Source organism: Scyliorhinus torazame, chromosome 1 (genome assembly GCF_047496885.1).
Source record: "Scyliorhinus torazame isolate Kashiwa2021f chromosome 1, sScyTor2.1, whole genome shotgun sequence".
In the NCBI taxonomy this organism is placed as follows: Eukaryota; Metazoa; Chordata; class Chondrichthyes; order Carcharhiniformes; family Scyliorhinidae; genus Scyliorhinus; species Scyliorhinus torazame.
The window spans coordinates 310,200,496-310,225,162 of NC_092707.1; the positions used below are offsets into that span (position 1 = coordinate 310,200,496).

The following is a 24,667-nucleotide window of genomic DNA, read 5'->3' on the forward strand; positions in this document are numbered from 1 at the left end:
CTTATTCTCGGGCGCCCGCGGGATTCCCGCCACGCTGGTCATGGGCCGTTGACAGTGCCCCCCCCCCCGGCGATTCTCCGGGTCCCAATGGGCCGAGTGGCTGACGAGGTTGGCCGAGTCTTGCCAGCGTGAGTTACTCAAGTCCCACACGGCGGGACCCGGAAGTTGAGTCTGCGGGGGCCATCCTGGAGGGGGAGCAGGGGGGATACGACTCCGAGGGGTGCCCCCATGGTCGCCTGGCCCATGATCAGGGCCTACCGATCGGTGGGCGGGGGTTCCGTGGGCGTCTATTTTACTCCGCGCTGGGCTCCGCCATATTGCCTGGGGGCCGGCGTGGAGAAGGGAACCCCCGCGCATGCGTGGAAATAAGCTGGCCGTAGCGCCCATGCGGGGAAATATGCTGGCCATTCCGTGCATGCGCGAACTCGCGCAAGTCGTTCCGCGCCGGCTGGAGCTGCAGGGACGACTCTGCTAACCTAGCCCCCTAGGAAGGGGAGAATTCCTCACATTCGGGGACTGTTGTCGCCGGAGTGGTTGGCACCGCTTTTCACGTCGGCGTGGGGACATAGCCCCATTATTAGAGAATCCCACCTCACATATCTTTCTGGGCTGCGTGACTCAATTCCACAATCGGCAGTGCTCTGTCCAACAGAGTTGCCAGGAGGGTATGCCTCTGTGAGAATCAAATATGGGTCCAAAAGTAATTAGGATAATACAGGATGGTGTCGCACCACTCACCATCCACTGTGCAAAATATAACAAATAGGGACATCTGGGGCGAAATTCTCCCCCAACGGCGGGATGTCCGCCGACTGGCGCCAAAGACGGCGCCAATCAGACGGGCATCGCGCCGGCCCAAAGGTGCGGAATGCTCCGCATCTTTGGCGGCCTAGCCCCAACATTGAGGGGCTAGGCCGACGCCGGAGGGATTTCCGCCCCGCCAGCTGGCGGAAATGGCGTTTGTTGCCCCGCCAGCTGGCGCGGAAATGCGGCGCATGCGCGGGAGCGGCGGCGGCCGCTGTCAGTTTCCCGGCGCATGCGCGGGAGCGCCAGCGGCCGCTGTCAGTTTCCCGCGCATGTGCAGTAGGGAGAGTCTCTTCCGCCTCCGCCATGGTGGAGGCCGTAGCAGAGGCGGAAGGGAAAGAGTGCCCCCACGGCACAGGCCCGCCCGCGGATCGGTGGGCCCCGATCGCGGGCCAGGCCAAAGTGGGGACACCCCCCGGGGTCAGATCGCCCTGTGCCCCCCCCCCCCCCAGGACCCCGGAGCCCGCCCACGCCGCCTGGTCCCGCCGGTAAATACCAGGTTTGATTTACGTCGGCGGGACAGGCAATTCCTGGGCGGGACTTCGGCCCATCCGGGCCGGAGATTCCAGCGGGGGGTCCCGCCAACCGGCGCGGCCCGATTCCCGCCCCCGCCCAATCTCCGGTACCGGAGACTTCGGCGGGGGCGGGGGCGGGTTTCACGGCGGCCAACGGCCATTCTCCGACCCGGCGGGGGGTCGGAGAATGACGCCCCTGGTTGGTCTGCAGTGATATAATGTGGATTTCTCCACCAAAAATAGGGGCCCACAGATCCGAGACTGACATATATACATCACAACAGGAGAAGATGTAGTAAAAAGAAAGACAGGGAATAAAGACAATAACAGTTCCATGTTTTATTAATGCTACATTTATGGATACATACTAGACTGTATCATGAGTGTAAAAAAATAACACAGGGCTGGATTCTCCGGTCCCCCAGCTGTGTGTTTTTGAGCAGCACGCCATTCGCTGGCAACGGGATTCTCTCCTCCTGCCGCTTGTCAATGGTATTTCCCATTGGAACCACCCCACGCCACCGGGAAACCCGTGGGCAGGGGTGTGCTGCCGGCGGGAAAAGTGAATCGCAACAACCGGAGAATTCCAGCCACCATATCAAAAATTTCCACAAAATGTACATAGCATGTTATTTTCAAAAGTTTTTTTTCAAAATGAGAACAGCAGCGAAACACTGCAGGAACAACAACTTGGATATTGTTACAGTTTCAGAATGAATAGGTGTGCAAAGATTGTTGAATTCTTAAGGCCTGACAATGGAGTAAGAAAGAAATGATCAGAAATACATGGTCATTTACATTGGGTTCACTACTAACATCAAAACAATACTGAAGACAGATGGACTTTGTTCAGCAGTCAAAGCCAGTGTATTATTTCGATACTCGGATTGCAAAACTGTCAAAATATTTTATGAGGACAAAATTTCCCCTCAATATCATTCAATCGTTGTATATTGTCCCCAGGTATTTATCTTAGAAGGAGAATTAATTATATTTAATTTGTATGCCGCTGTCCACAATATGACTCAATTTAAATCATAAAGGATGTGCGACCTGCCTCTGCATGTTTGCACAGTAGCAATAGTCCTATGGAATTAGCTAAGAACAGACAAGATCTTAGAAAGTTGAGTCAAGTAATGCCAACATGCTTGCTCATTCCCCCAACAAATTGCCTGAGAACTAGTGACACACCCAAATAAAATACACTTAAGGGATGTCCCAGGAGACAAACCTATCAATTCATGGTTTGTTGCAATGCTCCCCTTTTCTTGACACTGTAAGAGTCCTTCTGTTTACTTCCTTTGTTTCCATTTACTTGATTTTATTTTATTTTATTTCATTATTTTTGGTCCCTGGCCCATAATCGGGATGTGCCTTTAAGCAGAAGAGTGCTTGCCAGGACAGTGTGTTCCTAGGTTTTGTATTTTGGAGAGGAGAAACCAGACTTGTCGCCACCTAGTGAGCCTCAGGAACCAGCTTTGGAGCAAATTGGTTCAATTGATTGGCTGGCAACCAGTGGGTTGGCCAGGGACAGTGTTCTGCCTGACAACAGTCAGTGATTAGTACCTGCGTGATGCCTTCTGAGAGAGCTTGGCAGAAGTGTTTAGACCATGGAAGAAGAAGGAATGCGCTCTCTTTATATTGCTGCTAAAGCACTGCTTTATTGTTCTAAAACCAGTGAGTGCCTGGCACATCTTTACTGTAAATCTGAAATGCTCCTGAATCTATAGAGAAGGAAGCAACCTTGCCAAATAAAGCCTTCTCAAGTCTTGAAGGAAGAAGTACCAAAACAAAAGCTTGAATTTCATAAAAGCACTAACTAGAACTGGGGTTCCACAGTGCATCAAACATCCTTTATTCCCCTGGCCCTCCCCCTGGAACATTGGTACCTTGGCACTGCCCAGCTGGCACCTTGGCACTGCCACCTTTGCACTGTCAAGGTGCCTGGATGGCACTGCAAAGCCAACAGGAGCACTGCCAGTGTGACAGTACAAGGGTGCCCAGGTGCCAGGGTTGCAATGCCAAGGTTCAGGGGCGGAAGGGGGCGATGCCCATGAAAGAAGGGTGGAGGAGGGTATGGAGGGTGGGGGGTGCAGGATAGGTAAAGAGGGGCCTCTGGGAGGTTGGGGGGTGATAGGTGGCGGTTCTGGAAGGAGGGGCCTGTAAAAGTGTGCGGGGGGTTGGGGTAGTGCCCATATGTGTAGGGGTTGACATTGCCCATGGGTGGGGGCTGTAAGCTCACTTAGAGTTCGGGACACCCTTTGAAATTGACAGCCTGAGTTCAGCTCCTCAGTAATAAAAATAACTCTAAGGGAGTTACTGCCCAACCTGCCAGCGTGATCTTCAGGTCACGTCGTTGTCAACGGGATTTCCTATTGAATGCACCCCTCGTCGCCGGGAAACTCGAGTCAGGGGTGCACCGTCAGTGGATCGGGAACAGCTGGTAAATTTCAGCCTAAGTGTGGGCTAAACTGGTGAGAAACTCCCCAGGGCCCAAAAAAGCGGCTAAGGGCATGATTTAATAGCTGCGTTGTGCTTAAGCGAGAGTGCAGCGAGGTCGTTAAATCGTGGGAGAGGCCAAAATCGAAAATGACACCGAGTGCCAATCTGTTTGTGATCTAACCGGCCCGTTCCTGGTGCCGAAATCAGGAACACACCTTTGCATGGCAAGAAGCCAAAAATCACCACTTAAGTCCAATCTCTGTCTAATTAATGCAAGCGACCCCCTATCTAACGGCCTCCCGTGATCTAATGGCCTACCCAGCAAGTTAAAAAGGATTAGTACTCCTTTCTAAAAGCTTGAAGCTGGCGAAAGGCTGCGGGAACCCAAGGAGGTGAGTAGCCATCTTCCCTCCCAGGCAAAGAGGCCGGGGGGCACTAGGGTTGCTGTCCCGGTGATCAAAGGGGGGTGTGGGTGTCCCGGGGTTGCCAGCCTCAGTCGGGGTGGTCGGCCATTGGGGGGAGTGGGTTGTGGACCATGGGGGTTGGCCGCCGATGGCTTCGACTGAGGTGGGAGGGGAGGGGTGAGAGGGTGAGTCTCAGCTCTCCACCATGCAAACCCCGGATCATGTGGTTCCATTCTTGTTGGCTACATAATATGTAAAAATGAAAGAAAGATTAAAAGTATTTTAATATAGCAAATCCCTCATGCTTTGTGGTAAGATTAAGTTGTTCTGTCTCAGTTCTATTTGGGACTGATGATGTGAATAATGTTCCCTTTAAGCTGTGCCAATGCATGGCCATTCAGCAACTGGCATGTACCATGCAGAGAATAATCAGGTTGTGCAAAAGTAACATTCCCCTTCAAAATGTGCGCAAGTGGGCTATGTGCCAATCTTAAAGGGACTATGCAATGCAAGAAGCCGCCCAAGTACAGTGAACAGAGGTTTGAGGGAACACTGCTTAAGAACATTTTATTTTTGAAAGTTTTGCAATAGAGTTCACTGCGACCGACAGAATTGACACTTCCACTTAAAATAATTTGACCTCAAGTTTCCTACTTCCATTGCACCCTACTATTTACTGAAATACAGAGTATATGCATTTTGTTTTATCAATTACATGTAAAAGCGCAAGCACCACCACAGTCTGTTACATTCAGCCATCTTGCACAGCAATTTAAAATATGCTTAACATATTCACTACTTGGAGTGATTACCAATATATTTTTTTTAATGACTCAAATATCACTAATTTGTGAGATCAGAAGAGATTGTCATTATCAAATCCTTTAAAGAACATTTGGCAGAAAACAAAGCCTAGATTATTTCATTGAAAGAAGGAGTGTTATTGAGTGCTTCTGCTGTATTTAATATGCTGCATTTGATCAAAGTCGGGATCGTCCTGTATTTTTAGAGAGCAGTAATGTCAATGTCAAAGATTCAGTCTCAGGAGGTCGGGGAGTGAGCTGTAGGATAGGAACTGCATATAACCACATACATGCCTGGACGTTTTACTGGCTGAAATAATATTAGAAGGGAGATAGTTTAGATAGTGCGGCAGGAAGCCCATTAAAGGTTGGCTCAATGCCTATAGATAAAGGCTGGAGATAGTTACTGCAACCTCCACCACCCCAACATCATCCACACTATTCAGGAAGAAAGTCACGAGAGAGACAGGTAGGTCAAGGCACTGTTCCTAAGGCACCTCCTCGTAGGAATAATTGAGGCTTCTCTCACCCCGTTGCCATATGCACTTCCTGTGTAATCAGTTGGATGTCAAGGAAACTTTCTCAAACAATGAAGAACCTTTGAAAACAAGGGGGCCCCATGTTAATTCAGAAGGGCTCTGACAACTCATCTTGCTTAAGGGGTTCAGACCATTTTAAAGGATGGTTAACATAAAAGGACAATGCACTTATATGTTTTATCATCATGGGAAAGGAGTACCCATGTCACTTACATTCCTTTAACATTGAGTTCTCTTCTTGCAAACTGCTGCAGTAGAATCTATAACAATCAGGCTGATTACACTTCCACAAGAGCTGATTCAGACTATTTGATCGTCATGGAGTAGTATCATTCAGCCCTGCATTAATGAGCTGAAAGTAGAGGCCACAGACATAACAATCACTCCAGAGATTGGAAGTATATTCACTACTGTAGAGTGAATAAAACAGGAAACGGACCGATATGTCAGAACTTTTAAACGATTATCAATGCAATGTTGTTTCAGCACTTAAGCTTTCCAGCCCTACTTTCAGAGTCAAACCCTAATTAAATAAAATATGGAAATTCACAAGATTTTCATGAATAGCCATTGTATAGTAATTCAAGAGCACAGGGTAACACACCAATTTAGTAGTGGACATGTTAAGCCGCTGCATTACTCAAAATAAGACATTTAAAGGCATAAACACTCAGATTGGGGTTGTTTCGAAATGTTAATACATTCAAACATACTGTATGACTAAAAGAGCAGCTTACAAATGCTTCCAGGGCTTGAAGCATCTACTTATACCAATCTGCTCAAAGTGCACAGAAGATGAACACATTTTGATTAATACTGACTGATAACAAAGAAGGCATTCCATCATAAATAAAAATAATCAACTAAATTGAAGGTCATCTTATAATGCTCCCAGATTGCACAGCTTTAGAGAGTTCCAAACATAGCATACAATAATCTGTGTGTTATTTCACACTAACATGTCAGAGATGCATTTAACCATGCATTCAGAAGGTGGAGGATTCCTTTCATTAGCCTGTATGGGCAAACATTACAAAAATCAATTCATCACAATGTCTTCTTTAATATACCTCAATCTCAAAATGAAATGTTTAAAACAACTATATAATTGCCATAGCACAGGTGAAAATGTCCAGCCAATATTTAATCTTAAGATCTTGCAATTTAATTGTTCTAAAGCTGGAATGTGTCAAACCCGAAAGGGTAAAAATCAGAAATGAATTCACACTTATTTTGAATTCTACATTGGTATACATTGTCATTTAGAGGAATTTGTAAAGCAATTCTTGCATTGTTTAAAAATATATACAAAGATGTAGGTTAAAATATTAAGGACAAGGTAGCTAAATGGAATCATGGATGTGAAAGTCATTCTCCGTCCCGCCTCACCCATTTTCTGGTGCGGTGCACCCCTACCGGCAGTGGGATTCTCCGTCCCGGGAGCCAGCCAATGGGGTTTCCCATTATGGGCACCTCCACGCCATCGGGAAATCAGCGGGTGCGAATGCGCTGTCGGCGAACGGAGGATCCGGCCGACCGAGAATCCAGTCCATAAAGTCTTGACTTTTAGGTTATTTAACAGCTTGTGGTTTATGAGAAGTGTGTTGATATGCTTCAATTGCTTCAATTAGGGAAGTATGAACTGATGTGATTGTTTTTCTTCAAGTTTCCAACAATTTTTTTTTATAGCCTTGAATCATCATTAAACTATTTGGAGCAGTTTGATTTTGCTTTCTTGTGCGATTTTGCAAACCAATCAATCAAGTACTGGCTAAAATATTTTAAAAGCATCCCAGGTCAGGCACAGCAGAATTAGATGAAGAAGAGATCTACCTCTACCTTGTCTTTGCAAAATCTCAGAAGAACAATCCTACTGCACCTTGTGTACAAAGTCACTTTTCACTTCAAACATCCTGAAGAATGGACTTTTAACAAATTCTTTGTGGGTTTTTTTCTGTTCACTCACACCCACAAGGGAACATAGGAAAATAGGCTGTTCAAGCGCTGGAGTCTCTTCAACTAGATCGTGGCAAATTTGAAGATTTTTCTTTGTATTTTAGTTTCCACCATAAAAAAAAGATTCTTGGCATCTACCCTATTGCATTTATTTATAACTTTAAACATTTCAATTAGATTAACTCTTAAATGTTCATGTTTAATGGAATGCAACCCATGTTTATGCAGTCTGCACTCATAATTTAGCTCCGTCACCATTCTAGTGAATCTGCACTGCACCCTCTCTAAGACTAATATATCCTTTCTGTGGTGCAGTTTCCAAGATAGCAAAGTACTCGAGTTGCTGATCCAGTTCTCATTTAACTAAGGTATAACTTCCCCCTGTGTATTCTAACCCAGTAGAGCTAATTGATTATTTTTTGTACTTGTGAACTAGCCATAGTGATTTCTGTACATAGACACCAAAACCCTTTTTATCTTCCACGCTTGCTTGTCGCTAACCATTAAGAAAATGTTTTGACCTGCCTCTCATGGATCCAAAGTGGCTGATTTCACATTTCCCACATCTGCTCTGTTTTCCCTTTCTCTTGATCTGTACGTCTTTTTGAAATTTTCTTGCTCTTGACTTTTAAGTTATTTAACAGCCTATGGTTTATGAGAAGTCTGTTGATGTGCTTCAATTATTTTATCTAGGGATGTGTAAACTGATGTGACTGTTTTTTTCTAAATTTCCAAGAATGTTTCTTTTACATGTTTAGGGCCGCCCTTCCCACTGGTGGAATATTCCGGTCCCGCCAAAGGAAACCGCCCTCGGCAGGTTCCCCAGCTGCGGTACGGGTGAGCCATGTAAAACGCCGTAGACATGGGTGGGACGAAAAGAACACATCAATGGCCAATGGTGAGATGCCTCGGCCACCAGAAAACATGCTGCCCTCTCGTCTTGAATCACCATTAAACTATTTGTCGCATCTAGCCTTTTTGTGCAATTTTACAAAGCAATCAAACAAGCACCGTGCAGCCTTATTTAGTGTCATTTTCAAATTTGCATATTAATCTCTCGATTCATCATCTAATTTGTGGATGTTTATGGTAAAATCAAGGCATAGAACACATCCTTAGGGAATACCACTTGTTACATCTGCCAATCAAAGTACATTCTCCAAACCTGGGCGGGATTCACCGAGCCTCCGCGCCGAAATCGCGATCGGCACAGGGGTGGAGAATGGGCATCAAACCCGAGTTCGGGTCTGTCGCCGTTCCCGCGATTCTCCGGTCCCTGGATAATCGGCGCCAATTGCGCATGCGCTGTTGACGTGCGCCAGTCGGGGGCCATTGAAAGAGGCACCCGCAGCTATTCACCAAGTGCAGCTGGCCAAGTTCCCGACGGCGTGGTTCTCTCATGGTCCCATCGGGAACTCGGCATGGCGGCTGCGGCTCAGTCCGCGGCCGCCCTGTTGGGGGGTGGGGGGGATCATTCGTCGAGGGGGAGGGAGGGCCTCCAGGACTGCCAGGCTGCCGATCGGGGGCCACCGTTCCGAGTACGCGCGCAATCTCTGGGGGGGGGCTAATCTTCTTGGTGCCGGTCCGCGGTGTGGGTCGGCCATGTCGCGTGGTGGTGGCCGACATAGGCCCCCGCCATGCGCATGCGTGGACCCCCGACCAGAAGTGCAGGGCCCCCGTATCAGCAGCCGGAGCTGCGAGGACTACTCCGGGGCCCTGCTAGCCCCCTTCAGGTAGGAAAATCGCTTAGGACTTTCTTCAGGAAAGTCTGGAGTGATTGGTCTGCGCTTTTTCGTGAGTGTGGGGGCATAGCCCCATTATTGGAGAATCCCACCCCTGTCTCCCATTTTGCAACCAGTTACCAACCTGTTTGACAAGATTACCCCCAATTCTAAGTACTTTTACTTTTGCTAACAATGCCTTGTGTGCAACCTTATCTGCTGGTACATATCGAAAACATCAATAGACACTTCCTTGTTAACAAAGTGAGACCCCCTCAAAAAAATCAACTGCATTAGTTAGACAAGGCCTAAACTTTACAAATTTATGCCTGCTGACTGGTTCATCCTTGTTTAAGTATGAAGTCAGTTCTGTCGCGATGATACATTCCAGTAACTTTCCCACAAACAACAATAATGTACAGTTCTGGAGTGGGATTCTCCTTTTGCCAAAGCCAAAATGGCGGCTGCCGCCGATTTGACGCCAAATCACGATTCATCGTCATCTCGATAGTGGGGTCAATGCATTCCGGAACGCACGTACAGTAAACACTGTTTGCATATCATTAGCAGGCTTGACCCGGTGTTCTCCGGGGCTTACGTAGTTCTCCGCCTCCGATGGGCCGAGTTCCCGATGGTGCGGTTCACTTGTGCTTTCAAAATACATGAAACCAGAGTGGTGGCTGCTGAGAGAGAGAGATAGGAGGTAGGACAGGGAGAAGAGTGACTGCAGGCTGCCAGGATGGACACTGGCTGGGCTGACTGGAGTGGGGGGGTTGGGGGGGGGGGGGGGGGGGGGGGGGATGTGTTGGGTGCTCTGGATCCGTAGAACACATACAGGCCACCAACACTTAAAATAGTACAACACTATTTTATTAAGTTAGAAACTGTTGAACATACTTTCACTGTGGGTTAACACGATGTTAGATTAAGCTAAAGACATATGCCTGTCCTAACCAGTCTATGCACTCAGCACATGGTGAAGATCTGTGCTGTAAGCTGTAAGCTCTGTCCTTCTGAGAGGCTGCATCCCGAATGAGCGGGAACTCTGATGCTCTCTGTTTATATAGTGAGTGTGCTCTAACTGGTGATTGGCTGCGGTGTTGTGTGTGTTGATTGGTCTTGCTGTGTGTCCATCAGTGTGTGTGTCTGCACCATGATATACTGGTGTATATTATGACATCCCCCCTTTTATAAAGAAATGTATGCGTGTGGCAATAAATAATGTGTGATGAGAATGTTTCTAACTACGTGTGGGGTGCGAAGACATATTTACAGGACTACATACATGAGAATTAAGCTATTTACATGGGAAGGTGCCTGGTGCAGGGAAGCAGTATGCAACAAGAGTAACAAGATCAACACTATATACAAACCAGGGAAACGATCAAACAAAGCAACAAAACAATTCAGAGAGTCCATAAGTTCGAAAAGTTCATAAATTTAGTCTCCGAGGTGGGCGACGAATTCTGGTTGACTGCCTCAAGGGTGGGTCGAGAGCAGCCGGTTCAGGAGCGGGCTGGACTGCATCAAGGTCAGGGGGAGGCAGAGTGACAGGGAGCTCTGCATAGTCCGTGGCAGGGTCAGCAGGAGGGCAAGGCGACAGTGGAGGATCACGTGGCGAGCATGGAACGAGACTAAGGACCCGTAGATTGCGGCGCAGAATAGAGCCATCCAGTAGATGAACCAGGAACGAGCGGGGGGGTCACCTGCCGAAGGACAACAGCGGTTGCAGACCAGCCACCATCAGGAAGATGGACGCGGACGTTGTCATCTGGAGCCAGAGCAGGGAGATCAGCTGCACGGGAGTCTTGAGCCGCCTTGTGCTGTGCACGAGACAGCTGCATCCGGCGAAGGACCGGAACGTGGTCGAGATCTGGGACGTGGATGGACGGCACCGTCGTCCTCAGGATGCGACTCATGAGTAACTGGGCTGGCGACAGGCCAGTGGACAGTGGGGCGGAGCGATAGGCCAGCAAGGCAAGGTAGAAATCAGACCCAGCTTCGGCAGCCTTGCATAGGAGCCGTTTGATGTTATGTACTCCCTTCTCTGCTTTGCCGTTGGATTGGGGGGACAGGGGACTGGACGTCACATGGGCAAAATTGTACCGCCTGGCAAAGTTGGACCATTCTTGGCTGGCAAAGCAGGGGCCATTGTCCGATATAACCGTGAGCGGGATGCCGTGTCGAGCAAAGGTTTCTTTACATGCACGAATGACTGCAGACGAGGTGAGGTCGTGCAACTGTGTCACCTCCGGGTAATTCGAAAAGTAGTCCATGATCAGGACATAGTCTCTACCCAACGCATGTCGATGCCCACTTTGGTCCATGGTGACATGATCAACTGCAGGGTCTCACGTGGTTGGGCCGGCTGGAAGCGCTGACAAGTAGGGCAGTTGAGCACTGTGTTAGCTATGTCCTCATTAATGCTGGGCCAGTACACTGCCTCTCGGGCCCGTCGGCGGCACTATTCCACGCCAAGGTGGCCCTTGTGTAGTTGTTCCAGGACAAGCTGGCGCATGCTATGCGGGATGACAATGCAGTCCAGTTTTAGAAGAACCCTGCCTACTACTGCCAGATCATCTCTGACATTATAGAATTGAGGGCATTGGCCCTTGAGCCACCCGTCCGTTAGGTGGCGCATGACACGCTGTAGCAAGGGATCAGCCACAGTCTCGCGGCGAATTTGGACGAGGCGTTCATCCGAGGCAGGTAGATTGGAGACCGCGAATGCCACATGGGCATCAACCTGGCAGACAAATCCCGCTGGGTCACATGGAGTGTTTGCTGCCCTGGAGAGCGCCCACTACAATGAAGCCCATGCAGCGACCAGTAGTGCATTCGAACGGTGCTTTGGCCTCCTGAAGATGCTATTCAGGTGCCTGGACCTGCTGCTGAGATGTTCACCCGCATCGTGGTGGCCTGCTGCATCCTCCACAACATCATACAACAGAGGGGCTATGTGATGCGAGGGAGTGGGAGGATGAGCAGGAAATGGGGCCTAGGCAGGCACAGGAAGCCACACGGCGTGTGCGCCAGGGCTAATGCGCACGTGACGCTATGATTGCCTCCAGGTTCACCGAATAGGGTCGGGGTGGTGGTGGTGGTGGGGGAGGGGGGAGAGTAGGGGGAAGGGGGGGGGTGGAGGGGGTGGAAACTGGCCAGGGGTACAGACACCGCATCCCAATCCCACAACCCCTCACATCCTTCCCTCCAGCTACATCCCACACGCAACCCCCTCCGTGATACATACCTGGCACACTATGGGGCAGGGGCCCTGTGTTGGCAGTAACAGTGGGTCTGGTCCATGGGATGAAGAATGATGACAACCCGCTCTGCAATGAGCTCTGGTGTTGCGTACCGTATGACAACATTGTGGTAGTATGCATTAGGGGTCATGTGGGACTGTGAAGCCGTGATGTAATTGGCTGACAGATCCCGGGTCCTGGTTGGACGTTGACCTCTAGCTCCGCCCTGAAGGCGGAGTATAAGTACCTGGAGTCCTCCCCCGCAGGCAGTCTACTACTGAACTGCGGGGGAACAGTCACGCTTAATCAAGCCTCATCGACTTCACTCTATTCGTCTCTCGGAGTCTTTGTGCGCTACAATTTATTAAGCGTGACTAAAGGACTATGGAGCTCAGGATCATCCCGGAATGCCTGAGGATCAGCCCCCACGCAGTGAACGCGGCAGCAGTTTTCAAGCACTGGCAGACTTGTTTCGAGGCCTACCTCAGAACGGCCACCAGCCGGGTCACAGAAGACCAAAAACTACAGGTCCTGCACTCGAGGTTAAGCACGGAGATTTTCTCTCATCGAAGACGCAGAGGATTTCCAGACGGCGTTCGCAGCACTAAAAAGTCTCTATGTCCGCCCAGTAAACCAGATCTACGCTCGCTATCAACTCGCAACGAGACGGCAAAGTCCCGGAGAATCGATAGATGAATTCTACGCCGCGCTACTAATTTTGAGACGAGCCTGCAGCTGCCCGACGGTGAACGCAAATGAACACACGGACATGTTAATGCGCGATGCTTTTGTGGCAGGTATGAACTCCTCCCAATTCCGCCAAAGACTTCTAGAAAAAGAGTCGCTAGGACTCTCAGAGGCACGGGCCCTAGCAGCCTCCCTAGACGTGGCCGCGCGAAATACCCGCGCCGACGGCCCAGACCGCGCGGCAGCCCATTGGGCTCCATACGTACCCGTCACGATAAACCCACCCCCCCCGGACACCCCACAGGCTTGCGCGGTCCAAACGCCAAGTCGCACCGGGGGTGCCCGCTGCTATTTCTGCGGCCAGGCGAAACACCCCCGGCAGCGCTGCCCGGCCCGCGCAGCGATCTGTAAGAACTGCGGGAAAAAGGGCCATTTCGCGGCTGTGTGCCGGTCCCGCGAGGTCGCCGCTGTCCCGGGAGAACAGGGAGCCCTGCACGCCGTTTACGCTCCCCAACCCCCCCAGCGCCCCATGTACGACCCGCAGGTGCAGCCACTCTGGGTCCCGACCACCGCTCTCCCCGGAGAACAGGGAGCCCTGCACGCCGTTTACGCTCCCCAAACCCCCCCCCCCCGCGCCCCATGTATGACCCGCCGGCGCTACCACTTTGGGTCCCGGCCACCGCTGTCCCCAGAGAAGAGGGAGTCCTGCGTGTTCCCAACGCTCCCCAACCCCCCCAGCGCCCCATGTGCGACCCGCAGACGCCGCCATTTTGGGTCCCGGCCACCACGAGGGGAGGAAGGGCGCCGCCATCTTGGACCACCCCAGACCTGTGCGATGCATGGGGGCGGCCATTTTGTCCACCCCCTCCGCCATCTTCTGACCCCCCAGCCATGTGCGATGCATGGGGGCAGCCATCTTGTTCACCCCCGACGCCATCTTGGACGGCAACAACGGACCCCAGTGTCGACGGCTTCACGGGGTTCGAAGAAGACGTTCAACCACTACAACCACGTCTGGCTTCAATGACGCTGGACCAAGCTCGGCCCCGGACGCTCCAGACGACGACGACAACGGTGCTGATAAACGGGCATGAGACACCATGCCTAGTCGACTCCGGGAGCACGGAGAGCTTTATCCACCCCGACACGGTAAGACGCTGTTCTTTGACCATCCATCCCAGCGCACAAAAGATTTCCCTAACTGCAGGATCCCACTCCGTACAGATCAAAGGCTTCTGCATAGTTACCCTAACGGTGCAAGGGAGGGAGTTCAAAAACTACAGGCTCCTTCCCCAACTCTGCGCCCCCACATTACTGGGATTAGACTTCCAGTGCAATCTACAGAGCCTAACCTTCAAATTCGGCGGCCCAATACCCCCACTCACTATCCGCGGCCTCGCAACCCTCAAGGTGCAACCCCCATCCTTGTTTGCAAACCTCACCCCGGATTGCAAACCCGTCGCCACTAGGAGCAGACGGTACAGCGCCCAGGACCAGACCTTCATTCGGTCCGAAGTCCAGCGGCTACTAAAGGAAGGCATAATCCAGGCCAGCAATAGTCCCTGGAGAGCACAGGTGGTAGTAGTAAAGCCAGGGGAGAAGCAAAGGATGGTCATAGACTATAGCCAGACCATCAACAGGTACACACAACTAGACGCGTACCCTCTCCCCCGCATATCCGACATGGTCAATCGGATTGCCCAATATAAGGTCTTCTCCACCGTGGACCTCAAGTCCGCCTACCATCAGCTCCCCATCCGCCCAAGTGACCGCAAGTACACAGCCTTCAAGGCAGACGGGCGATTATACCATTTCCTAAGGGTCCCATTTGGCGTCACAAACGGGGTCTCGGTCTTCCAACGAGAGATGGACCGAATGGTTGATCAACACGGGTTACGGGCCACGTTCCCGTATCTCGACAATGTAACCATCTGCGGCCACGATCAGCAGGACCACGACGCCAACCTCCAAAAATTCCTCCAGACCGCTAAAGCCTTGAACCTCACGTACAACGAGGACAAGTGCGTCTTTAGCACAAACCGGCTAGCCATCCTGGGCTACGTAGTGCGCAATGGGATAATAGGCCCCGACCCCGAACGTATGCGCGCCCTCATGGAATTTCCCCTCTCGCACTGCTCAAAAGCCCTGAAACGCTGCCTGGGGCTTTTCTCATACTACGCCCAGTGGGTTCCCCAGTACGCAGACAAGGCCCGCCCCCTAATACAGACCACGACCTTCCCTCTGTCGACAGAGGCGTGCCAGGCCTTCAGCCGCATCAAAGCGGATATCGCAAAGGCCACGATGCGCGCCATCGACGAGTCCCTCCCCTTCCAGGTCGAGAGCGACGCCTCCGACGTTGCTCTAGCGGCCACCCTTAACCAAGCGGGCAGACCCATGGCCTTTTTCTCCCGAACCCTCCACGCTTCAGAAATCCGCCACTCCTCAGTGGAAAAGGAAGCCCAAGCCATAGTGGAAGCTGTGCGACATTGGAGGCATTACCTGGCCGGCAGGAGATTCACTCTCCTCACGGACCAACGGTCGGTAGCCTTCATGTTCGATAATGCACAGCGGGGCAAAATCAAAAACAACAAGATCTTAAGGTGGAGGATCGAGCTCTCCACCTTCAACTACGAGATCTTGTATCGTCCGGAAAGCTGAATGAGCCGTCCGATGCCCTATCCCGCGGCACATGTGCCAACGCACAAATTAACCGCCTCCAAACACTCCCGGACGCCCTCCACTCCATCCGGTCACCACTGTGTACTAGCACTAACCAAACGCCTCATGAGCGCCTCCTTGTCTTCCCCAGGAAGTCCTCCTCTGGAACGTCGCTGCCGACCTGGCTGGCGGCCCCAGGACCCATCTTGCTCCGAAAACATGTGCGGCCGCACAAGTCGGACCTGTTGGTCGAAAGGGTTCACCTCCTTCACGCGAACCCGCAGTACGCTTACGTGGAGTACCCCGACGGCCGACAGGACACGGTCTCCCTGCGAGATCTGGCGCCCGCCGGCAACACACACACCCCCCCGACACCAATCACCCAACCCCCCCCCTTCCTGCCACCGCCGCACCCCGCGACCGCCCCTTCCCAGGAGGATCGGTCCTCCTCCCAGGCCCGACCAGGAATGAAGCCCAAGCTGAAACCGTAAGGCTCCCGGAGACGACAACACCAGAACAAGCACCACCACCACCACCGGGGCCGAGGCGATCGACACGGACGACCAGACCGCCCGACCGACTCGTGGCGTCGATCTAACAGTACAACATGTGGACTTTTAACGAGAACATTTTGTCTTTTCCTGATGATTACTGTAAATAGTTTGAAACAAAAAAAAACCTTGTACATACTGTAATAACATGCAAAAGTTTTCCTCCCAGGACCAGCCTTGTAAACCCTTACCACCATGCGAAGCATCACCCCGCCGGGTTCATTTTTAACAAGGGGTGAATGTGGTAGTATGCATTAGGGGTCATGTGGGACTGTGAAGCCGTGATGTCATTGGCTGACAGATCCCGGGTCCTGGTTGGATGTTGACCTCTAGCTCCATCCTGAAGGCGGAGTATAAGTACCTGGAGTCCTCCCCCGCAGGCAGTCTACTACTGAACTGCGGGGGAACAGTCACGCTCAATAAAGCCTCATCGACTTCACTCTATTCGTCTCTCGGAGTCTTTGTGCGCTACAAACCTCTGACTCCTTCCCATGGTAGCACATTCCATTGTCCACCTGGGTGATCCCAGCATGCAAGCTAGCCATTCCATCACACGGTCCCATCGGATCCCTGGGGTCGTGGTGGGGATGCTCGGGGTCGGTGGTGGAGGATGGTGAGGAGCTCAAGCCACCCACAGTGCCTGCCCAATCCCATCCCCAGTGTCCGCCCATTCTCCTCGCCCCCACCTCAGACCCCCCAGACACCCCAGACCAGCCCACCTCTCACACCCATCTGAAAGAGCACCAGCAACAGGTGCTTAATGTGAACGAATATATACAGATTTGTGCCCTAGCCCCTATAACTAAACTGTACACTGCATCCTTGCCAACTTAACTGGTATCTAACTTTCTGGCCTTATGGGCCCTAACGCTACGTCTAGGTGGTTCCCCAGAAGGTACAGCAGGAGGGGAGGCGGCCTGCTGTGATTCCTGCAACCTCTGGGGCGACCGTGCCTGGATGGCCTGCTTTCTGCTTTGGATTCCCGGGTGGCATGGTGCCATCCCTTTCTGCCCGCTGCCCACCACATCCGTCAGGAATAAGAACGGGGTGTCCGAGATGTTGCGGTGTTTCGGCACCTTCCCTGCCGGAGTCACCGGCACACACCCCATTACCTCCTCGTCCCTCGGGGTATCCGATGGCCCCCAGGCTACTCCATGGGACGGGGGTGTGAGGGGAGCTATCCCCTGATTCTCCCCCGCCATCTGGCATTGCCAGTCCTGGAGGCCTGCTCTGGTCTGCGCCACCTCCCTCTGTATCATATTGGCTACGCCTGCACAATGCTGCCGACATTTCCAGCCATGGCCCGCTGTGACTCGGCCACGCTCATGAGCACTGCTGCGATTTCCAGGTGGCTCTGGAACATGGTCACCTGTGAGATGGCAACCCTGTCCTGGGCTCCGGCCAGCACCAGCACAGAATGCCCCAGGCCTTGGACATGCTGATCCATAGCCGAAACCATCGCCCCCAATCCCTCCACTGCATACGCCACCCGTGCGGTGTTGGCCTGGGTGGCACACATTGTTGGCACCACCTCCTGCCACTGAATGTGCTTGGACCCTTCCAACTGCTTCTACAGGTACTGGATGCTCGCTGACATCCCCTCATGTAGTCCCTGGCACTGCGACTGCATCTCCACTATGGATGGTACTGTTTGTTCCAGAAGCTTGTGACCCGTCTGGACGGCAGCTACTTTCTGGAATCTTTCCCCCACTTCCCCACTATTTCCCCAATACCAACATCAATTGGTGATTGAGTGGAAAGGCCACCCATGGGCCTGCCTGCCACAGACATAATTGGGGTAGTGAAAAGGTCCCTTCCCGACTGAAGAATGCTCCACCCCATCAAATTCGGCCCGGTGTAAGGTATTAATTCCCCCCAATATATTTGATTGTTTTTTTAGTATACAATTAGCTGTCACTCCTGTTACTTGCATTACAGGTTGAGCATCCGTTATCCGAAATGCTTGGGACTGAGTGTGTATCGGATTTCAGAATTTTTCAGATTTCAGAATATAAAGTGTGTCTGTGATGCATTGGAACCTGCGCATATGTGACACATTAGGAACTGCGCATGTGCGGCACCCGTTGAGAGCTGCATATGTGTGGTGCATTAGGAATTGCGCATGAGCAGCGCGTGTTGGGAAATGCACATGTGCACCGTGTTGGGACCGCACATGTGCAGCATGCATTGGGAACTACGTATGTTCGGAGTGTTGGGAACTGCACTTGTGCGGCGTGTTGGGAACTGCGCATGTGCGGCACACGTTGGGAACTGAGCATGTGCGGCGTGTTGGGAACTGCGCATGTGCGGTGTGTTGGGAACTGCGCATGTGCAGCATGCATTGGGAACTGCGTATGTTCGGAGTGTTGGGAACTGCACTTGTGCGGCGTGTTGGGAACTGCGCATGTGCGGCACACGTTGGAAACTGCGCATGTGCGGCGTGTTGGGAACTGCGCATGTGCGACGCGATGGGACCTCTGTCAAATGCTGTCTTGACTGTTACTTTCACTTCACATGTAGGAAATTCCAGACATCTATGTTTTTGGCACGCTCCCAGCACCTGCATTCCTCCCAGCCCCTTCACTCCTCCAACCTCAGTAAGTCCGAATCAGAACAAACAAGGAAGTGACCATCTGACGTGAAGAGTTCCATAATTGTCCAGTGAGCTGTTCAATGATCTAAAGGTCATAAAAGACCCAATAGAGTTTGAATTAAACAGGAAACCATTGATTAAAATTACACAATATTTTTCTCAATAGGAACATCACTACCTTTATGACCAGGTAGCATGGGCAGACTTGAAAAGCCATGCTCCCAATTTCCCACTAAAATCCAGTAATTTATAATGAGATTGTTGACCAACAAGCATCAATAGAGAAACAGAAAATGCTGGAAATACTCAGCATGTCAGACAGCATCTTTGGAGAGAGAAAATAAATGAGCCTTTTACAGCACAAATTGTATAAAATGGCCCCAAGCCGGGCACGTGGACCACACGACCACCCCCTTAACCCCCTTTACCAAGATGGCGCCGGAGCGAGGCGACTCTCTGCGAGCTCTCACAAACAGATCCACTTTTTACTTAACTTATACTCGCTCTAATCTTTTACATTGTATATGTTGTGTTGCCCTATTATGTATTTTCTTTTATTCCCTTTTCTTCTCATGTACTTAATGATCTGTTGAGCTGCTCGCAGAAAAATACTTTTCACTGTACCTCAGTACACGTGACAATAAACAAATCCAATCCAATCCAATAAAGGGGCCCAACTACCACACAAATCAACTTGCTGATGCTTTCCAACATGACAGTGATGAAAACCCTGTGAAAAGTATTTGGTTAGTTGTAAAACATGTTGGAATATCCTGAGAAAGAGCATTGTGCGTGATAAATGCAAGTCTTTCTTTCCAATTAACCGTAAATATGAAAGGCACCAGGGTGAAACATAATGGGCGGGATTCTCCGGTCCCTAAGCTGCGTGTTTCTCGGTGGCGGGCCATTCACTGGCAGTGGAATTCTATCTTCCTGCTGCTTGTCAGTAGGATTTCCCATTGATATCACCCCATGCTGCCGGGAAACCCACTGGCGTGGGTGCACTGCCAGCGGGAAACGTGAATCGCAATGACCGGAGAATTCCAGCCAATGTGTTTTGTACTTACCAAAAAACCAGAGGAAGATCAATTCAATCTGAGACTACATGTGGCTCTGAGGATGAGGCTACACTGTGCTGGATGGCTTTCTTAAATGTTTGCTCTAGCATCATCCGTAACATTAACAATGGTTTTTGTCATAGCAGTCTCTCTCTAATTCTATCAACTGACATGAATTCTTGTTCCGTTATGAATGCACGCTGTTCTCGCCCTTCAGTAAGCCCGTCACACATTTTCACCATGACATCTATGGACAATTTTTACGCCGTGTTATCAATGTCATCTTTATCTTCACCGTTATCATCACATTCATCTCGATTCAGAACCAATTCAGCTGGTTCACCATCAGTCATTGAATGAACAACTAGCGCCTCGTAATCAACGTTGAGAACTTCTTCGATGTCCACTTCCTCCAGCTTATTGACATCGTCCGAGGGTGTGCCTTTTGCATATATAAGGACCAATATCATCCTTTTCTCACCTGTCATACGGAACACGTGGAACTCATCACTTTGTTCATCATCATCATTGAACATAATCATAGGCCACAGGTTGAGCCAGACATGCACAAGGGTGTCTTTCCTTATGGTGTTCCATGTGTTAGCAGCAGCTTAGATGGCATCCTTCACATTAACTCCTTTTGGAAATCTTCCACAACCACGCCTTCAGCGCTGCCATCATGCTGTTCAAGAAACAGTCTTTATATTTATTCTTCATTGATGTAAGAATACCTTGGTCACATGGCTGAATTAATGAAGTAACATTTGGGGGAAAGTAGATGGCATAAACATTATTCTTGATGAGAAGTTCCGTTGGGGGATGTGCAGAACATTGTTATTGTCATGGAATAACAATGATGTGGAGATGCCGGCGTTGGACTGTGGTGAGCACAGTAAGAGGTCTTACAACACCAGATTAAAGTCCAACAGGTTTGTTTTGAATCGCTAACTTTCGGAGCACAGCTCCTTCCTCAGGTGAGTGAAGAGGTGGGTTCCAGAAACATATATATAGACAAAGTCAATGATGCAAGACGATACTTTGAATGCAAATCTTTGCAGGTAATTAAGTCGTTACAGGTCCAGACGGAGCAACTGGAGAGAGGGATAATCACAGGTTAAAGAGGTGTGAATTGTCTCAAGCCAGGACAGTTGGTAGGATTTTGCAAGCCAAGGCCAGGTGGTGTGGGATGAATGTAATGCAACATGTCCTGGTTGAGGCCGTACTCATGTGTGCGGAACTTGGCTATAGGTTTCTGCTCAGCGATTCTGCATGGTTGTGCGTCCTGAAGGCCGCCTTAGAGAACGCTTACCCCAAGATCAGAGGCTCTCATGTCGGTGCTCGAAAAAAAATGTGGATTTTGAAATTTTCCGTTTTTCAACCTATATGAACGCACTGCAATATCCCTTTGTACAGCTATGATTATGCTTTTAACTATTTGTCATACATGACAAGACAGTTAACTCATACCTTGAGTGGCACTTTGTTTCAGATAAACTCAGTCTAACACTGCCTCTGCAACATTAAAGATACAAGTCTTTGAATACAAAGAGTGAATTGTACGTGTAATCTCAAATGGATTTTAACAATTAATTCACAATTCTTGTTTGTAGCATCAGTGAAAACACTAAATGCTGTTCTGAAATAATCAACCAAATACTTGTGTGCAGTTAAACATAATCCATCTATGAGGCTTACACAGCTTTTTGCAGTAAATGGTGGGGGGGGGGGGGGGGGTACAAAGAGGAGTAATTGCTTCAAGATAACAGATATGCAAAATCAGTTGAGATTTCTTTTTAAGCCAATGTGGATATTAGGTTTAAATAAAACTCATTTTTTCCCCCTTGTTTTGTTTTATTTCTTCTCCTTAGTACAGTGAGAAATAAGTGCTACATTCGTCCTCTGTACTGAGTTCTTGACAGATCTTGGGTGGGATTCTCCAGTAATAGGGCTATTGCCCCACGCCCGCGAGAAAACAGGCGCAAATCACTCCAGACGTTTTTCTAGAAAGTCCGGAGTGATTCTCCATTTTTAAGGGGGCTTGCAGGGCCCCGGAGTACTCCACGCAGCTCCGGCTGCTGGTACGGGGCCCTGCACTTCCGGCCACGGGTCTGCACACGCGCGCGCTGGCCGCCTGCGGCGCCGGCCCCGCGCAACATGGCGGACCCACACAGCGGGCTGGTGTCGAAGAAGTAGGCCCATTCCCAGATCGCACGCATCTGCCGATCGGTGGCCTTCGATCACATGCCTGGCCGTCATGGAGGCCCTCCCCAGGACGGCCAATGCAGCCGCAACTCCGAGCCCCCACCGGGTGGAACCATACGTGAACCATGCCAGCGGGAACTCGGCCGGTCGGCCGTGGAGAATCGCCACGGGGGCCTCTTTCAACGGCTCTGACTTGTGCCACGTCGACCGCAAGCGCGTAACTAGCGCCAATTCTCCAATCGCCGGAGAATTGCGCGAAGGCGTCGCCGATCCGATGCCCCATTCTCCGTCCCCGCGCCAAGTGTGATTGCGGCGCGGAGGCTCGGAGAATCCCGGCCCTTGTCTGATTGAATCTACTGCATCTTCCAGTTTCTGCTGCATAACCGGCAAATGGGCCCAAAAGGAAAGAGTGGCAGTTTGATCTCATTTCCTACCATGTTGAATGGAGCCACACTAGACTTACCTCAGAGAGTGCGGAAAGTGCGAGGAATGAAAAAGTGCGAGGAATGAAACAATCAGTATGCCTTTTAGTGATCAATATCTTCCTCGCAATAAATTACACATGAAGCAAATTAAAAGTTTTCCCCCTTCTCATTATTTAAAGGATGAGGTCTGTTTAAACTGATGACTTCACTGCATTGTCTCTGAGGTAAAGCTGTCTTGCATGAAAGTTAAAGGCGAAGAATATCTTCCTCACCAAGAAAAAGTATAATAAATGCATTTTGGGAATGCATCCGGGAAACATTTTGCTTATTCTCAGTCTTACAATTGATTCCAACATTCAGGAATGCTTGCTGGCTGTTTAGGTTCTCTAATGGATGTTGCTCACTAATTTATGATAGTGCAATGGAGTATCGTGTTGCATGTTTTTGGTAATTCCTGGAATGAATAACTTGCCTACCCCAAAAGTACAACACTTTTCATTCCACTGATTGAAACAAATCCCTGGGGGGAGAAAATGACAGTTTTGAATAGTTCACTACATATCAGCACAATACTCTACTGTCTTCGTAAAACACTGGTGATGGCTCGGTGCTCACTCAATCTCTTCCTATGCAGATCGAAGTAAGCGATCTAAAGATTTGACTATCCATTCACACCCTGGTCAATAAAACTGTTGAAGCTGTTTCAATTTCACTAACACTGCCTTTTGGGGCCAAGATTTGAGGTACTGAATGTTTTCCCAATGACTAGACTACCAGAAATGTTGGATGAGCTTTCTTCCACAAAGGAATTGAGTTACACTCTATTCAGGACAAGCTGTGGACTTTAAATCCACATGATTGGTGCATGAACCCAACTCACCCATATAACCAGGTTCTACGAACTAGTAATTAAATTGGCCAAAACTGGCAGCATTAAATTAAGGTGACATATTTGATGTTAAGAGTAGGTTTGTATTTTTTAATTAGCATGGAGAATATTAAGAGCCACACCTAAATGTACTAATACACCTGCTGTGTCTGCAATGAAACAACAAACGAGTCCCTTTGTTTTTTTAAATCGGGCTTTTTTTTTACAAAAAGTTCTTCAATAAAAGTATCACAAGTGTTTTGTTAAATTCTTATCCTTTCTTGCTTTGTTTGTTTTCAAAGCTTAAGGATCCACTAAATGTGAATTGGGCGGGAGACACAGCAGGAGCTGAATGCTGTGGCACAATTTACTCACATTACACATTTCTCTGACTATTGCTTTCTCTGTTTCACTCAGGTCATTCTCGTAGTCTTCTTCTTTGTCCACTTTCTCGTGCACTTCCATGACCTAAGTTTAAAAATATTTATAAGATATATATGTGTGTTATTGGTGGCAGTACATGGTTAGCAAATTAGAGCTGTCATCAAACAAAAGATCACAGGCGGGTTTCTCCAGTTCCCCAGCTGCGAGTTTCTCAGCGTCAGTGCACCGATCGCTGGTGGTGGGATTCTATCCCCCCGTCGCTTGTCAATGGGACTTCCCATTGAAACCACCCCATGCCGCTGGGATGCCCACTGGCAGGGATGCATTGCCAGCAGGAAAAATGAATCTCAACGACCGAAGAATTCCGGCCCCCAATTTGGATGTTTGAACAGCAAAAAGATAGCATTTGGTATATTTTAAAACAAAATTCACCAAGACAGAGACAGATGACAAATATATTTTAGTATTGAAGTCAACGATTGGAATGTCAAGATGAAGATTTGTTTCACATTTTATGTTATATTCCAAGCTTTAAGTGTCTTTTTCCAACAGCCAAGGATGAAATAGTGAAAATCCATTGGCTACTGTGTTCATCTAAGTGGTTTCATTGTCGGCTGATTGCCCCAAAACTGCTTGATATGAATGTGTGACTTTCCTTGTTCCCTATTTCTAATCCAAATACTGCATATACTGACTGAAGGCAACAAGAGTAAAGTGATTTGAAAAGATATTGGAGATTCAATCTCTAAACTGGGAGGCACCAAAGTTTGTGGGAGACTTGAACCCTGTTAAGATGTGATTATTAGTGCAAA

The 24,667-nt window shown here is 49.7% G+C and overlaps 1 protein-coding gene across 2 annotated transcripts in view; it reads right to left on the reverse strand.

The window, feature by feature from the left end:
* Nucleotides 1-1,654: 1,654 nt before the first annotated feature.
* Nucleotides 1,655-24,667, reverse strand: part of ccdc85a (coiled-coil domain containing 85A) — a 1,121,509-nt gene continuing 1,098,496 nt past the window's right edge. The window contains exons 4-5 of one of the 2 annotated variants that reach the window (XM_072507821.1): nt 23,847-23,939; nt 1,655-6,522 (exon numbers count right to left, since the gene is read on the reverse strand). In XM_072507821.1, the coding sequence (XP_072363922.1) occupies nt 6,457-6,522; nt 23,847-23,939 (159 nt within the window). In that variant the 3' untranslated portion in view covers nt 1,655-6,456. Of the gene's footprint in view, nt 6,523-22,164; nt 23,940-24,667 lie in introns of those variants that run through there. The other variant, XM_072507819.1, reaches the window with a different exon arrangement.